General features: G+C 40.2%; 2 protein-coding genes across 3 annotated transcripts in view; one reads left to right on the forward strand and one right to left on the reverse strand.

Annotated features, from left to right (window-relative positions):
- LOC120311670 (transmembrane protein 68-like) overlaps positions 1 to 18,189 on the forward strand; it is a 37,142-nt gene that overhangs the window by 7,145 nt on the left and 11,808 nt on the right. Inside the window, exons 2-3 of one of the 2 annotated variants that reach the window (XM_039351430.1) lie at positions 16,081 to 16,425; positions 18,008 to 18,172. In XM_039351430.1, the coding sequence (XP_039207364.1) occupies positions 16,134 to 16,425; positions 18,008 to 18,172 (457 nt within the window). In that variant the 5' untranslated portion in view covers positions 16,081 to 16,133. Of the gene's footprint in view, positions 1 to 15,580; positions 16,426 to 18,007; positions 18,173 to 18,189 lie in introns of those variants that run through there. The other variant, XM_039351431.1, reaches the window with a different exon arrangement.
- The window catches only part of LOC120311663 (transmembrane protein 68-like), an 80,970-nt gene continuing 68,969 nt past the window's right edge, over positions 6,189 to 18,189 (reverse strand). Inside the window, exon 7 of the mRNA XM_039351404.1 lies at positions 6,189 to 6,974. Coding sequence (XP_039207338.1) covers positions 6,847 to 6,974 — 128 coding nt within the window. The 3' untranslated portion in view covers positions 6,189 to 6,846. The remainder of the gene's footprint in view (positions 6,975 to 18,189) is intronic.

Below are 18,189 nucleotides of genomic sequence, written 5' to 3' on the forward strand. Positions count from 1 at the left end.
CTAACTGCTGTGCCACCTCGGCTCATTTATAATGAAATGGCGCCCCCTTCCCCTGCATCTCACAAGTAGGAAGCCATCAAGAGGGAGGAAGAGGAGGGATTGAGCAGCAGGAATCAAAAAGTATGTGCTGTCTTATGGAGGGCTGCAGGGATCACAGAGGAGGAGAGGGTGGGTGGAGGAAATCAGCTGCCGTGGGAAGAGAGGAAAAAGCTCTGAGTGAGCAAAGTTGTCTTTAACCATTGAGGAAAAGCGGAGAGCACCAACCACACTACAGGGCAAGAAGTAAAGGATGGAAGAGAGGAGGGGGCTCAGAGTTGGGGAGATGTGCGCACAGGGCAATAGGGGGATAGGAGGAAGCTGGGCTTTGATAACTGGCTGCTTGCCGGAAATCACGATCCTACCTGAGGGAGTGATGCTCCCCTGAGCCAGAATGAAACTGAACGTCCTTCAGAGAACTTCGGGCCTGCCTGAATGAAGATCAATGGCTTTCCCTTCCGGTTGGCTCTGCTAGGCCCACACAGAATCCGGGACTTTCTTACAGGGCAGAACTCAGCAGGGGTAGGTGGGGGAACAGTGGGCAGGAGAATCGGTGGCAGGAGGGGAAGGGCTGTTCTGTGGGGCTGCCTCTCACCTCTTCAGGCGAAGACTACTGGAGCTGCGGCTGCTTTGGCTGCCTACCAGATGGGCAGTCTCAGAAGGGTTGCAAACTCCTCCCCTGCAGGCAGTCCTCTGCTCCCCCCCCCCGGACTTGCTGTTCCCATCTAGCGCAGGTGATTCCCACTGAGCCCATTAGAATTAGCGATCGGGGCATTGGAGGAAGTTTCTGACTCCGGTTAGCACCACTCGGTGCCTTCCTGCACCTGGGAAGCATTCGGACTAAACTGACCTTCCATGGTTTGTGGGGCAAAGCCGAGCAATATCGTGCCAACTCCTCCACAGAATACGAGGAGAGACCAGCTCGGCTGCGAAGAGGCTTCCCTGGAAAAAGAGCTCCTGTTCGATTCAGCTGAAGGACATCTGGGACTGCACAGAGAGCCTTTGTTTAAAGCCATTCCCCGATTCCAAGGTGGATGCAGCCATCGAGATGCAAAAGAACACCGCCGCGTATCTTAGACTAAGTTCCTAAGACCATCGGAAATATGTATTTTTTGATGGTCTTAGACGACCCCTGTGAAAGGGTCGTTTGACCCCCAAAGGGGTCGCAACCCACAGGTTGAGAACCGCTAGTCTATGGCTTTTAGCAAGTTTTCTTTGTAGGTAATCAGGCTTAATTTAAGGTTATCATCTTTCGCAATTGCATTGTTTAAACTGAGGAACAGCTGAAGCTATTTTTTGTCAGCTTGAAGAAAAAAACCCAGAGTTAGTGTTTCTTTATTCTGGGCAGCTTTTGTGAGTCTTTCTTTCCTGTGCCTTTAGGGGTACAGTGAAGGGACTGGGGTGTGTGCATTCTTACTACACTCTGGAAGGAAGGTGGCAGGGAGGAATAAAAAAGAGGAGAGAGAGGGCCAACCAGCCAGCTGATCACCAAGGTAGTGGTGCATATTAATAAACATGAATAAATTTGTCATATTTCTCAGTGCAAAGGGAAAGTGATTTAGTAAAGGAACTGCCACCGAAGAAATTAAAACCGGTACTTTTTTACTTTTTTCTTTACAGTTTGTAACATTTTATTATAGAATAAAATACAAAAGCAAATAGTAGGGCACTGGGGAGGAAAAAGGGGGGGAAAGTGAGGGGGAGAAGGGAAAAAGAAAAGGCATTGACTTCTAACTTCCTCTGTTGCAGTAGAAGGAAACATTAACACAAAACTTCAACTTTTTACTTTTCCATAATATTATAAACTAGCCATTTCTATAACAACAAATGAATCTAACCAGTAAAGCCCGAAATCACCCCCTCTTTTTTTAAGTCATCAAGTTTTTGACACCCTGCTGATGGTACTCGAATATTATCATGTCCTAAAAGTGTTACAATCTCTGAAAAGGTTGAAAAGCCCTGGCATAGAAGTACAAACCGTCACACACCAGCAGAAAATGGAGTGGCTGAAAGGAAAAATGGTATATTGCAGACCATGAAGGACTCACTGCTGGCAGATGCAGGAATGAGTAACACATACTGGGGAGAAGCCATAAAAACAGCCAACTATTTAGGAAACAGTATAGAGTGTAGCTATAAATGAAACTCCGTATTACATGTTGTATGAAAGGAAACCTTCATTGGCTTACCTAAGGACATTTGGCAGTTATGCCTAGATGCATATTCCCAAAGGCACCAGAAGAAAAGGACAGAAAAAGGCCAGGAAACTTAGGTTTGTGGGATATGAGCCAGGTTCCAAGGGATAGAGATTTTCAGATGGAACAAGGAAAGTTGTGATATCAAGGTCTGCTAATTTTGCAAAGCAAAATAATTGGGACAGGGTGCATGCTAACACTGAATTGTTCATGCCAACAAGTAGCATTAGTTCTCAGAAAGGAGAGGCTACACAAAACCCAATGAAGAAAGAACAGGATAGCAGGTTAAAAAAAGCAGGAATAGAAGAGTATAGACCTGAGATAAAAAAGAGAAGTAACAGAAACTCAGGAACAGATGACCTGAGGTGGTATGAACATAGCAATAAAGGTATACCTCCTGATCAGTTCACAGCAAGTGGGGTTAGAGCATATAGTATAAGGTATGAACCCCATAATTACCAAGAAATGTTATTGTTGCTCAGGTAAAAAAATGATAAACAGAAGGACACAATAATGAACTGCAGTATAAGGCAGGAATGTACACAGAGAAAAATTGTTCAATTGTTCAAGCCGATAATAAGCTTTAATGTAAGCAAATGTAAATGTAAAAGCATTTGTGTTAACAGCTGTTTAGCTTTAAATGGAAGGAGTGTCAAGATAATGATTTAGAAGCTAACCAGCTTATATAATGTGAGATTAATGATGCAATATTAGGAATGACACAGAAGGAGTCTGTATCCCTTTAAGAGCTTGAGTATAAAAGAGAAGGCTTTCTCTCTCATCTGTTTCTTGCTGTAATTGCTGTGTATTGGAGTTTGCTGAATGGCCAAATGTATGTATTTTGTTCCTAGTGTATATTTGTAGATATTGTAATATAAACCACATTTACTATGTTTACTGCTTGGTTATCTCAGCACAATAAGACTGTGCATGCTCTGACAGGGTCTTCCTAGAAGTGTGAGAGGATGGGTCCATTGTTACACATCCATCACTATTTCTCTTTGGTAATTTGGCCTTTCTTAGCCAAATTCTGAGGACTCTGAGGATTGTCTTAATCTGGTTGTCTAGGTTTTTTTATTCAAGATGAGCCCCTCAGGTTGGAAGGTGTCCAAAATGCTACTGGGGAAGAGCAGACGGCTAGTACTAGTAGCGCCAGAAAGAATAAAGCAACTGGGCCAAAGCTGAAAGGACGCTCAGCTGTGGATATATCTGGTGGTGAAAGGAAAGTCCGATGCTGTAAAGATCTTTTCTCCATAGGAACCTGGAATGTAAGATCCATGAATCAAGGCTAGCTAGATGTAGTCAAACAAAAGATGAACATTGAATTCATAGGAATCAGTGAACTAAAATGGACAGGAATGGGTGAATTTAACTCAGATGACCATCAGGTACACTACTGCGGGCAAGAATCCCTCAGAAGAAATGGAGTAGCCTTCATAGCCAATAAAAGAATAGGAAAAGCAATACTGGAATACAATCCCCAAAATGACAGAATGATCTCAGTTCGAATCCAAGGCAAACCATTCAATATCACAGTAGTCCAAATCTATGCCCCAACAATTGGTGCTGAAGAGGATAAAATTGACCAGTTCTATGAAGCTCTACAGCACCTTATAGAATTAACACCAAAAAATGATGTCCTTATCATCATGGGGGATTGGAATGCTAAAGTAGGAAGCCAAAAGATAACTGGAATAATAGGCATGTTTGGCCTTGGAATACAAAATGAAGCAGGGCATAAGCTGATAGAATTTTGTCAAGAGAATACCATGGTCATAACAAACACTCTTTTCCAACAACCCAAGAGATGGCTCTACACATGAACATCACCAAACTGCCAACATAGAAATCAGATTGACTATGAGCTCTGCAGCCAAAGATGGAGAAGCTTTATACAGTCAGTAAAAACAAGACCAGGAACTGACCGTGGCTCAGATCATGAGCTTCTCATTGCAAAATTTAGGCTTAAATTGAAGAAAGTAGGGAAAAACACTAGGCCACTCAGGTATGAACTAAATCATATTCCTGATGAATATGCAGTAGAGGTGACAAAATAGATTTAAGGAATTAGATCTGATAGATAGAGTGCCTGGAGAACTATGGACGGAGGTTCACAACATTGTACAAGAGGTAGCAACAAAAGCCATCCCAAAGAAAAAGAAATGCAAGAAAGCAAAATGGCTGTCTGAGGAAGCTTTGCAAATAGCTGAGGAAAGAAGGGAAGCGAAAGGCAAAGGAGAAAGAGAAAGATACACCCAATTGAATGCAGAATTCCAGAGAATAGCTAGAAGAGATAAGAATACCTTCTTAAATGAACAGTGCAAAGAAATAAAAGAAAACAACAGAATAGGGAGGACCAGAGGTCTCTTCAAGAAAATTGGAGATATGAAGGAAACGTTTCATGCAAAGATGGGCATGATGAAGGACCAAAATGGCAGGGACCTAACAGAGGCAGAAGAGATTAAGAAGAGGTGGCAAAACTACACAGAAGAACTATACAAGAACAAGCTTAACATCCCAGATAACCATGATGGGGTGGTCACTGACCTTGAGGCAGACATCCTAGAATGTGAAGTGAAATGGGCCTTAGGAAATTTGAGCAACAACAAAGCTAGTGGTGGTGACAGTATTAAAGCTGAGCTATTCAAAATCTTAAAAGACGATTCAGTAAAGGTGCTACACTCAATTTGCCAGCAAATTTGGAAAACTCAACAGTGGCCACAGGATTGGAAAAGGTCAGTTTACATTCCAATTCCAAAGAAAGGCAATGCCAAAGAATGTTCAAACTATCGCACCATTGCACTCATTTCACGTGCTAGTAAAGTTATGCTTAAAATCCTACAAGCTAGACTCCAGCAGTATGTGGATCGAGAACTACCAGAAGTACAGGGAGGATTTTGAAGAGGCAGAGGCACTAGAGATCAAATTGCCAATATACGCTGGATCATGGAGAAAGCGAGGGAGTTGCAGAAAAACATCTACTTCTGCTTCATTGATTATGCTAAAGCCTTTGATTGTGTGGATCACAACAAATTGTGGCAAGTTCTTAAAGAGATGGGAGTACCAGACATTTATCTCTTGAGAAACCTATATGTGGGTCAAGAAGCAACAGTGAGAACTGGACACAGAACCACTGATTGGTTCAAAATTGGGAAAGGAGTCCGGCAAGGCTGTATACTGTCGCCCTGCCTATTTAACTTATAGGCAGAGCACATCATGAGAAAGGCAGGGCTAGATGAATCAAAAGTTGGAATTAAGATTGCCAGGAGAAATATCAACAACCTAAGATATGCAGATGATACCACTCTAATGGCAGAAAGTGAAGAGGAACTAAAGAGCCTCTTGATGTGGGTAAAGAAGGAGAGTGCAAAAGTTGGCTTGAAACTCAACATTAAGAAAACCAAAGTCATGGCATCTGGCCCTCTCAATTCCTGGCAAATAGATGGGGAAGAAATGGAGGTAGTGACAGATTTTATTTTCCTGGGCTCCAAGATCACCTCAGATGGGGACTGCAGCCAAGCAATTAAAAGACACTTGCTCCTGGGGAGGAAAGCTATGGCAAATCTAGACAGCATACTAAAAAGCAGAGACATCACCCTGCCAACAAAAGTGTGTATAGTCAAGGCCATGGTTTTCCCAGTTGCACTGTGTGGATGTGAAAGTTGGACCATAAGAAAGGCTGACTGACAAAGAATTGAGGCCTTTGAATTATGGTGCTGGAGAAGACTCCTGCAAATCCCTTGGACTGCAAGGCATTCAAACTGGTCAGTCCTAGAAGAGATCAACCCCGACTGCTCTTTAGAAGGCCAGATCCTGAAGTTGAAACTCAAAATACTTTAGCCACCTAATGAGAAGGAAAGACTCACTGGAGAAGGGAAAGATTGAGGGCAATAGAAGGAGGGGACGACAGAGAATGAGGTAGCTGAAGCAGTAGGTGTGAACTTAAATGGACTCCAGAAGATGGTAGAGGACAAGAAGACCTAGAGGAACGTTGTCCATGGGGTCGCGATGGGTTGGACACAACTTTGCAATTAACAACAACAACAATATTTCTTTTGATTTTTGTAAATATTGTGCTACGTCCATAATAACCTTGTTCAGTCTATGTCCACAGGTAGGATGATGACAGTCTGGTCCTTTTTTAGGTTTTTGAGGGCTGGTTTGTCTTCTGTGATAAATTGATTCTGTTCTTGTATTCTTCTGGTGTGTGGAATGATGGTTTGTCTGATATTTTCTTGGACCTCTGTGAAAAGTCCAGTAGTTTTGAATGCTCCTTCTAGGGCTGCCAAGATTTCCAGATGATTAGCATCACCTGTATTATAGTTGAATCCTTTCTGTAGAATCCTGTGTTCTGCAATTGATAGTGGGTGGTTGAACAAGTGGACCACTTATTCAGTCTCTGATGTTTCTTTGGTTCTGGAATTGAGTTTAAGGAATTTGCTTTGCAATTTGTTTTTTCTTTTTCCATCATTTCTCTGGGAAGTACTCATGATGATGGTGACCAGTCTCTCCATGTGCTCTGATGAGATGGTCTGTTCCAACTCTTCCTTTAAGTTTACTATGATGTGGAGATATTTGTTTAAACTGAAGTGTGCATCTGTGATCATGAGCTGTATCATTTTTCGCCCACTTTCTTGAACTGTTTCCAAACAACTGTGCAGGTTGGAGGTTTGTATCTGACACTGGCAGGTGGGGCATGCTGTTGTAGACAGGAAGAAAAGTTGTTCCTTGGTGGAAATGTGCCTGCAGGAAAAAAAAATCCCATTTACATACTATCTGACGCATTTGATGCCTTTAGATCTGGGGCAATACATCTTAAAGATTACAATCACTCTATAGATATTAATTTTATTAAGCAATTCTTATACTTTGTTTTCAGTATGCAATTTTCTTTCATATTTCCAAGATAAATGCAGGAAGAGCTCTAATTTATTCTCCCTCCAATTGTTATTTCCCAATTTAGCAAGGTGTTTTATGATTAATTATTACCGTCTTCATCTACACTCATCTTTTGCTCTGTAACTTTATTTCCATAGTTAAACAAAAAATTCTTCCTTTTGGCATATTGTTTGACTACTAAGTTATGATTTATGAATGAACACAATACTGTATAAATTATGAAAATATCTTAGCTGTTCAAAAATTTTAAACTCTTAAGATTTAGATAAGTAAATGGAAGTCTATGTCCTTTGATCTTATTCAAAATCAAATAAAAAATGCATCATTGCTTCTATACATACATGATCTTCAGACAGAATTGTTAATTGAAATTTGTTGCCAGAACACAGCAGTTTGATTCATATACAGCCTTAGTGGATGCATTGATATTACAATTCTCAAAAAAGATAAATCACATTACACTTTAGTAGTAGTGTCTGTGAATTTTTCCTCTGCCTGGCATAGAAATATAGAGATGTCTATTTTGTGATATATCCTGATCTAGCAATGAAGAAAAAAGAAATAAAAGTGCGTAGTAGTAAATATTTTAATCATAACATAGCTATGAATAAATTCAGGCAAATTTAAGACTATAGGAATTCTATATAGCATCTATATAGCTATTATATGATATTTTATATCATTCAATAGAACAATATGCAGTTAAAGGGAGTCAGCTGTTTACAACATTTATAGACCTCAGTGCAGCATTTATTTCAACAAACAGGATCCCTCTTTGGAAGAAACTAATGGACTTGAACATGGTCCACAGATGTCCCTTTTAATCAGGACATTATATTCAAACGCATGCCTAACAGTAATGCATAATTACATAGGACTGCATAATGCCCTGACAGAGAAAATTAGTACCAATAAAGGAATCAGACAAGGATATATACTGGCTCTCATTTTTTAAATCTGTATATTAGAGATATCCCAAAGTCCCTTCATTCTACTGATATGCCTATGCCCAAAGTTAAAATTAAACCTGTTAAAATGCTGTTTTATGCAGTTGATAGGCTATTTATGTCATACACCCAATTAGGGATCAGAACACTGCTATCCAGGTGTGTGTTTCATATTGTGGATTCAACTACCTAGATTCAATAAGTCCAAAACTAAGGTAACTGTTTTAAGGAAGAAGCAGGCTAAGTATAATTGGAACCTGGGATAGGGATCATTATGATCAAATCAAGTCGTATCTATACTTAGGGCTTCTTTTCACAGAAACAGGTTCCTGGCCCCCACATCTTAAAAGGATTTATTTAAGGGCTACAACTTATGCCAAAACTATAACACAGCTTACCAGCGATAGCTACTTAAGTTCTCCAGTTCCAACCAGAAAGATATATAACTGAAATTCCATTCGAAGGAAGGCTCCATTTGTGGAGTCCCAGCCATTGAAGACATTGGATACATTCTTTTTTTACTGCAAGCTGTACTCGGCAGAAAGGGCTTGTTCTGGACCACGTATGTCTGTATGTTAGAATGTTGGCATTTATTGGGTTAAGTGCTGTCTCCTTAAGAGATGGCTTATGGGTAAGGTAGTTTTAGCTAGTCAGCTATATCATATTAGTAGGTCAGTGGGAGGAGTTTCTAAAGGACATTGCAGGACTTCCTGGACACGAGCCAGTTTGGAATGACTTTGTCTGAGAAAGCATGGGGTCATCGCATGTCTCTGATGGCTCCAATCCAAGTTATAGAAGTGGTATGGAGGAAGCATTAATTTCTCACCTATAGGAATGAACAGATGTGTAATATCCAGAAGCAACCACCATAAATGCAAGTATTTCTGAATAAATATATATCTGTTTTGTAATCATTCTTATTGAGTTTATCTGTCTGACCCGCTTTTAGAAAGCATCTTAACTCTGGGTCAGAACAGTGAGAAATTATACATTTTGTCTATATCAGCTTTAAAGGAAGAAAAGTAAATTCAAGGCTTGTGAGAAAAGTAAAATCATATATCTGCCTTCATATTAACTTCAGCCTTAAAGAAAGCACTTTGCTTGTCAGCCAGCGTTTAAAAGGGAAGATGTGATTTGGGTGAAACCTCCCTCCCCCAAGCGTTTCTGCCTGATGCATTGTATTGCTAATTTCCTTTAACTCTGCAAGAAGTCTCCTATGCCTGGTAGCTTGCAATAAGTAATGCTATAAAGTGACTGCTTTGAAGATTTGCTAGCAGCTAACTGTAAAATCAGGACTTAGAGTGAAAAAAGTAAAATTGGAAGTTTATCTGCAAATTGAGTTTAGAATGAGCCTTATGTCTTGCTACATGAGATGAGAAGTTGTTGGATACAATCGAGCCTCTTCAAACGTTCCTGCCTATTGCATCGCATTGTAAGGATTCTTGCATGTAAAAGCTGTATTTCTAAGATCAAAAGAGTTGGAGCAGCCAACTCTTCTTTGTCTGCAACCAAAACATGTACTTTTGCCATGCCTGTTGCAAAGTACTAATTCAGACTGATGTTGTTAAAGGCTGTGTTCTACAAATCTGCAGAAGTTGTTAGTGGCAAGAAACCTTGTTTGGGGAATTTCAAAACAAAGCAGGCTAAAAAAATTCGAAAGGAATTTTGCTTTCCTTCTTAACCAACCTCCTCCTTTCTGGCCCCAGCTGCCAAACAATAAAACCATTTGTCATCATGGTAACTCAGCAACATGAGAGGAGAAGTCTAAATTACCCCTCCCCTTGGAATTCCAGCTATGTCAATGGAAAGTGAAAGTGTTCAGAGGCTCCAATAGCAGTGCAGCAGCATCCCCTGGTGGCCAATCTGCACATTACACTTTTAAGCAATTTTTCCGTCTGGTCTCATGACAACTTGATAATTAATTCAGCACATAGCAGGCTTACACCAAGCCAAGTTAACAACACCCTCTAGAGGGAAAAGAAGGTACTTCACTGAATGCAATTTTTAACTACATCACTGAATGCAATTTTCTAACTACGCAGAGTGAATCTGATAGTTAAAGAGCAAGTTACCTAAATTCATCCAAAGCCACCAACACCCCCTAGAGGGCATAGAATGAACTTCACCCGAAGTAATCACTCACTCAAGCAGTCACCTCTAGTGGTGACTGTGCTGAGAGCAAATTGAGAAGAAAAGGCAGCAATTAACCAAGGAGTCCCCAGCTTGCAACCTAATGACCAGGTGGGAGTTTGTAGGAGCTGTGGAAGCTCAGCATTCTCCCAGTGGCCACTACAAGATAACATGGTAGTAAGAAGAACTTTTGCTAGCCTATCTCCAGATTCCTCCTAGTGGTTAAAGGAGGAACTATACGCAAGCCTTTAATCATGCACAAAGAAAGCCCTCTAGTGGACAAAGGGTGAACCTCGAAGGAAAAGCACCCTGGTAACCAACCTGCAGGAAGTGACTCCTAGTGGTGAAAGGGTGAATTGCGCTGAAGTACCCACGAACATAGGAGAAAGCACCCAGTGGTGCCTCTATCCACAGGCAGCATCCCAGTAGCTGGTCTGCAAGTAGCAACCCCTAGCAGTCAAAAAGAAAAGTTCATCAAATTTGCTTCAAAATAGCTAGGAAGTTACTGAACCTGTCCTAGCCATGGCATCCCAGTAGCTGATCTGCAAGTAGCAACCCCTAGCGGTCAAAAAGAAAAGTTCATCAAATTTGCTTCAAAATAGCTAGGAAGTTACTGAACCTGTCCTAGCCATGGCAGGGTGTCCCATTGATCTAGAACAGTGGTTCTTAACCTTTTTGAACAAATTGCCCCCTTGAGCCAATCAGGAAGTTGTCATTGCCTCCCTCCCCCAACATAACCTCTCAGTCACAGCATAGGAAATAATTCTTCAATTTATGCAAACACTTTTTTGTTTTCTTTAAAATTGTCATCAGGACATATCGATGCAAATAATTTATTTCAAGTCTTTTCCCCATATCTCCCATATTCTGGCCAATGGCATGCCACTATATGGGTAGAGGCTGCTGCACAACGCGAATGAAGATAAGCGATGCGTATTCACATATGTACGGCATTCTGTAGTGAAGCTAGCTGGAGGAACATTTGAAAACACAATTCAATCCACTAATAGCGAGTGATCTGATGTTTTTGTACGACAGATATACAGCGATTCACTGTACGAAAAAGTCTCAAAAGTGTCCCCAAATCGTCTCGCTCCATCGCCCTCATATTGCCCCCTTTTCGTTCCTTTGCCCCCGTGTCACCCCTTTTCATTCCATTGCCCCCCTGAAAAATGAAATTGCCCCCTGGGGGGCAATATCACTCAGGTTAAGAACCACTGATCTAGAAGAAGGGGTTCAACCAACCAGCCTAGATGAGACACCCCAACCAACTGGTCAAGGAGAAATGTTGCAAACAGCCAACCTTGACCTGTACACAGAGGCTGATGCTCAAGCCTCAGTGAGGCCAAGGACATCTCAGGTGCCCTATGACCTGAGGCAACAAAGATAGCTTACAGAAGCCATGCACTCACATCTGATGGAAAGATGGGAGTTGCACTACAGGTACCATGAAAGACACTGGAGGAAATTATTCCAACTCTACCAAGGGCCTCAGGAAGAGCCCTCTCCCGAAAGTGTGCACCAATTGGAAGAAGATAAGAAAGACACCATTGAACAATGGATGAACTCCAAGTGGCAACTCGAAGACATTCAGGCACAATTAGGAGACCCAATAGCTACTTAAGTTCTCCAATTCCAATCAGAAAGGTATATAACTGAAGTTCCACTTGAAGAAAGGCTACATTTGTGGAATCCCAGCCACTGAAGACATTGAACACATTCTTTTTTGACTGCAAGCTGTACTCTGCAGAAAGGGCTGCTTACTTAGATTTTTACTTAAAAACTAAAAAATACCAGGGCAGCCAGGTATATGTCTTACTTTTTGCAGGGAAGGAACCCTCATATGGGTTGTACTCTTCATTTCAAAAGCCATTTCAAACAGGACAGAGTATTTCACTCTAATTGGGGTTAACTGATGGGATAAAAACTTATTATAAACATGTCCTATTGTTTGTTTTTTAAATATCTGTTGTGTAGTGGGAACAGCGAGGCATTGAAGACATGGAGTTGAATTAACAGCTCTTTATTAGGTTCACACAGAAGCAAAGCTATAGTAGCTGCTTGACATATATTTATATGGACCTCCACTAGGCGGCGGCCAATCAGTTTAAAGTACTCATTCCCACCTAAAACACAAGGCTTAAAGTTATAAAGACAGTCTATGATTCAAATAAAGCAATCAGTTTACGGTTATTCATAACAGACCCTTTGAATTGCTTAATACATAACAATATCTTTTCCTATATTTGTATTAGTATTATAATAGTAATTTTTATGCTTGCTGCCAGATTATTCCACCTTTCTGCTGAACAAAGGAACATGTGCAACTTCCTAGTTCCAAATAGTAGTAATTTGCTATTTTGAACAATGATATATGGGGGGAAAAGAGGGGAAATTTAGTCAGGGAATACGGTTAATGGGCTATTGAACTGACCTCCTGATTCTTTGAGGTGAAAGCAGGAAAGCACCTCTGTCACCAGTGGGAGGAGATAATAGGTAGAGAAGGACTACCAGCTAGTGATCAACCCCACAGCTCGCCTGCAACTAGCAGAATCCAGGTGGCTACCTGCACAGTGAAGTAACCGATCTACTTGTGCTGCTTGCTATCTCAATCTGTCTGGAGTTCAACAGTGGTACTGTCAAAATGAGTTGGTAAAGGAATAGATCAGCTAGGAGATCTGCACAATAAAACAAGACAGCAGCTGTACAGAACTGTAGCTATTTCTTCCAGTCAAACATGTTGCTCCATTACATGCCAGTCAGCTATTGTCTCCAGCTCTTTCCCTTTTTACGGATAAAAGGGCTTCAGTGGAGGGTCTTCCTATTTATGCTACCAAGGTTCTTTTTCCTTTTCTTTATTTATTGATTGATTGATTTGCTAAGCTTATTTAGCTGTCCATATCACCTATATAACTTTCAGTGGCATAGAAAATTTAAAAAAAAACATATAACAACAATCACCACAAGCATTACAACAAAAATCATTTTAAAACAACACATTTCTTTTAAATCCACATAATTTTGGCATGGTGCACTCAATTTCTCTACCAATGCAGCCACTTTGCAACTTCCATATACACTTTTGCAAAGCCCAGGCTAAGTGGCAAAACCATGTCTTCAGGACCTCCTGGTAGGCCACAGAATTGGACCCAATCTGACGCTAGACTGATTTAGAGTAGTGCAATTGCCAGTAGCCATTGCCACATACCTATGCCGAAAAGGGCCTGATGGATAAGCAGAACTTGCAAAGAGCTGCAGACAAACCAATGCAAATACCTCCCAAATCCCAAGTGCATGTTTTGCAGAGGAGACCACCCTGCATACCGATTGATTCTGACTTCCTGCTGGGAAGTGGGGGAAAGAAAGACACATTCAAGTGGAAAATGTTAAAATATGCTGACATATAAGAACGCCTATGCAATCATAGCCGAACCAGAGACACATATGGTCCCTCATATGTTCTGGAGAAGTCTGCTCCAGTCTTCAGGGAGATGAAATTCCAAAGGGCAGATGCCACAATGCAAAATACTCTTATCCTGGGTCCCATCAGATGATATTCCTTTGTGGATGGAAGTCACACATGCTCTCCCTGCATTGGATTAGATTGGATCAGATTATAGACTCCAAAAGGTATCATGGTCCAGGACAGACACAGATGAAGCTGCTCCTGCTGAACCAAGTGGAATGTCAGCCTCAGGAGAATACAAAACAAAGAGTCACCTGAGGATGATTAAACAGTTAGAGCAGACTTAATTCTCATTTCTTAAACTGTTTGTTCTTCAGTTAAAAATGAGTGTCAGTTGGCATTAGCTAAAAAGATGGTTAATTCAAGGTCATGATTTATTTGAATTGAGTTTGTTCTCACTCCACCCTCTGAGGGAGGAGAATGGAACATCTATTCATTTAAAAGCACATTACATCAAAGTAAAACTGATTTTCCAAGCAAGCTGTTTGAAAGAGGTAAGGATTGTGACATGCAGGTAAAAGGAGAGGCTTCCTTTCTATTTTTAAGCAATAATGTGTGGGTTGTTTATAAGCTTTGGGACTTCTACATTAATGCTTTGATTCTGAATTGAGAGTAATATTTTTATTGCAGAAAGGTTGGCTGGTGAAGGGATATTAATATATAAATTATACCTTCATTCTGAAAGAAATTCAGTTGAATTATCCATTTTCATCAGATGAAGTGCTGTAGAATCATTTTGCAGAAAACTGAATATTATTCCAAGATTTTATTGACTTTCTGAAGAGGCTCCTCAAATACCTAAAGAATCTGAAATATTACTGCTATTTTCCTTTCATTTATAGCCAAAGCCAAGAAGAGAGGCTATAGTGATACCAGTTGTCAGAGTACATGGAATATTCTTTTACTTCTATCTGTCTTCTGCTAGAAGTTCTTTGAGCTTACAGAAAACAAAGAGAGGAAATATTCATTGTGTCAGCAAATCAGAGTTTCCCTATTGATAGATTGTGAGACAAGCTATTCTTTATCTTATTGTGCATTAGTCTGTGATGTTGTGGAAGTCCTTAAATAAAGCCAGTATGAAGCACTTATATTCAGTGGTGAGATTCAAATACCTGAACAACCAGTTCTCTGCAGGGATGCAGGCCTGGGCCTCCGAGGCCTAGAATGGAGTTCCAGAAGTGGCATCCATGCACTTCAGGTGGGCCGTTCTAAGCTGGAAGGCCTCCTCCAAGCCTCCGAGGTATAGAACAGACTTCCAGAAGCAGTGTGCATTTAGCCAGTTCTCTGAATTCAACAACATTTAGCTATCAGTTCTACCAAACCAATGCAAACCAGCTGAATCCCACCATTGCTTATATTGATCCATTAAAGGAGTGGTGCCTTTTTCCACACTTATGTGGCTGTTTGGGCATCTGCTCCTGGATGACTCCATACACATTTCTCCCCCCCCCACTTCCAAATTCATAAGGTTTAGAATATCATGTTTATAACAAATGCTCATTTTTAAAACAATTTTAAGAAGACAGGCTTAAGATACAGGAGGATCTGGACAGACTTGAACAATGGGCGCTATCTAACAAAATGAAATTCAATGGTGAAAAAAGTAAAGTTCTACATTTAGGCAAGAAAAAACAAATGTACAGGTATAGTATAGGGGGTACCTTGCTCAATAGTAGTAACTGTGAGAGGGACTTTGGAGTCCTAGTGGACAATCACTTGAATATGAGCCAGCAGTAAGCTGCAGCTGCCAAAAAAGCCAACACAGTGCTAGGCTGTATTAACAGTGGGATAGAGATCACATGAAGTGTTAATACCACTTTACAATGCCTTGGTAAGGCCACACTTGGAATACTGCATCCAGTTTTGGTCACCACGATGTAAAAAAGATGTTGAGACTCTAGAAAAGGTACAGAGAAGAGCAACAAAGATGATTAGGGGACTGGAGGCTAAAACATATAAGGAACGGCTGCTGGAATTGGGTATTTTCTAGTTTAATGAAAATTTTTAATAAAAATAAAGGGCTGTGAAGTTTAAGGAAAAGAATGGTCATCACCAAGGAAGAAAAGGTTTGCCTGATTTTAAACAGGATGTCCAGAATTGTCCTATATGCACAATAAGCAACAAGTCCTGGACTTCCTTCTAAACAGACATCTGGCTTGTCATTTTTAAACCTTTTCTTTCTTGGTTGGTTAAAAAGAAGGCCTCTCCATACCAATAATGTGTGATTAAAAGATCAATAATCTGATTGATTGTACTAAGCTTGACTTTTTTTAACCATCTCAGCCCAATCTTCTCCCTAAAGCTATTTGAAAGTCTTATTACCATGTATGCATTGCCATCCTGATATTCTGCTCTCTTCCCAGAGCTCATAATAAAGTATATTTATATGTTTATTTTTCTTTTCCAGGAAGAAATACTTTATTTGTGAATGGATTCTCCTTATATAGTCTGATTTCAGACATGACTGTGGAAAATATATATTATACCTTAGGAAATGAATTTGTCATCTGGTCAAGTTGCACTTTGAAAGAATATGCAGGCTTTATGTTATATCCCTTAACTTTGATAGGGATTCTGATAATATTATATTATCCCCTTGTGTGTTTTTTGTTTCTGTTATATGTCTACAATGCAATACTTGTCGTATGGAAAAAAATTGGCAATCTGCCAGAAGATATAAATAGCCAAGAATGGGACAAGCCAAAGCAATTTTTGGCACTGGCAGCTGAGTGGCATGCAAGGATACTGCACAGTAAGTATGACTTTATTCCTTCTTTAACATCATTCTTCTGCCAACCATGACCAGCAGTCATGTGCATCTTGGAGAATGTGAATGGAAGACTGAGTGTCAATTTATATATAATTCATTTTTGTAAAAATGCTTCAGCAACTAGTGAAGAAACTCCCTTATTTGTGTGGCTTGGAAACTGTATGAAGGAGTTGTCTTAATCCATAACTCAGCAGAGTGGTTGCAGGCATATTTTTAAAAGTCAAAAAGACAAACTTTATATATAACCATAGATTACCAGAAATATCTAGGCATGTATATAATAATAATAATAGTAGTAAAGTTGGAAGGGACCTTGGAGGTCATCTAGTCCAACCCCCTGCTCGGGCAGGAAACCCTACACCTTCCTAAAGAAAAATAAAAATAAATATTTTTCATGTCTAATGTTACAAAACATCAAAAGGCAAATATTGCTTAATGAATGTTCCCAAGACAGGAAATCCTTCAGCATGCTGTAGGAATGGACCTCAAATCTTGGAAAACCATAGTATGTTTTACATATTGGGGTTCGCGGCATTGAAGCAAAGCACGAGTTGTTAACCAAGTTCTTTCTTTATTTGTTCCATTGTACCACTCAGCAAACAAACAGGCGTGCAGGCCTTTTATAGTCTCCCAAACCATCCAATCACAAACCCCCTTTTTTGCACCTTGATTGTGTGCACAAGACCGGCGCCAACCAGTCTGGTCCCGGGCAGCTTTTAGGTTACCCGGGACCATTTGCAACATTTCAGGCCCAGGACACAACAGTATGCACCACTGTTCTCCCCGTGGGATGGGGATCAAGACCAGGACGCCTGGGTGTAATGGGAAGCCTCTGCCCTATCCCACCCCATCATTCCCAGGAAGCCCAGGCTCTCCTCCAGTTAACAACCTCTGTAGTCACTTAATGACCACGACTGGGAGAGTTAGGATTGTCATCATGGAGCAAAGGGGTGACATGGTGTTTGCTTAACAACTGCTTCACTCAACAACTGAAATTGGGCCCAAGTCTGATTCAAGGTGAAGGATTACCTGTAAAGTCCTAACGTTTCAGTCTGCTTAGTAACTGTTCAAAGCTGGTGGCTTTACATTTTATACCAAGCCATCATTTCCATGGTTTTGGCATGTCACAATATAGACATCATATGTTTTACATGTCTGTTAATAGTTCTGGAAAAAGTAAGCAGAATACCAAGATTGTCTTTTAAAAATGTTTTAAAATGCCCCAAATATCCTATGATAATGTTGAGATATTTTAAAAAAATAAGCTCTTATGTCATTTTAATTGGTACGAATCTAAGTGACTTCATAACAAATTAGAAAGAATATGCAGGATCAGAAAGGTATTAACACTCAAATCTCAAAAGATTCTGATTGATTTATTGATTGATTGATTGATGTGACAGCATGTTGTTTGAGGAATGACATATGATTTAAAGTATTAAGCTTCACAAGTAAGCTAAGAAAGCTAAGAAAATAGTTATTTTTCTATATGATCTTATTTTTTTTCTAGAGGAGAACCTTGTGAAACAATATTGAAGCCATTTCATTGTTCTACCATTAACAGGTTATGAGGTTTCTGGACTAGAAAATCTACCAAAAGAACCAGCGATCCTTGTTTATTACCATGGACCCATACCAATGGACCACTATTTTCTTATCCATAGGATTTTTAGACTTACCAGGAAACCCTTCTATTCTGTAATGGATCATACTGTTTTTCGTCTACCAGGTTAAAAAATACTATAA

Source organism: Crotalus tigris, unplaced genomic scaffold (genome assembly GCF_016545835.1).
Source record: "Crotalus tigris isolate CLP2741 ecotype Arizona unplaced genomic scaffold, ASM1654583v1 scf7180000018371.15429387391:27106975, whole genome shotgun sequence".
NCBI lineage: Eukaryota > Metazoa > Chordata > Lepidosauria > Squamata > Viperidae > Crotalus > Crotalus tigris.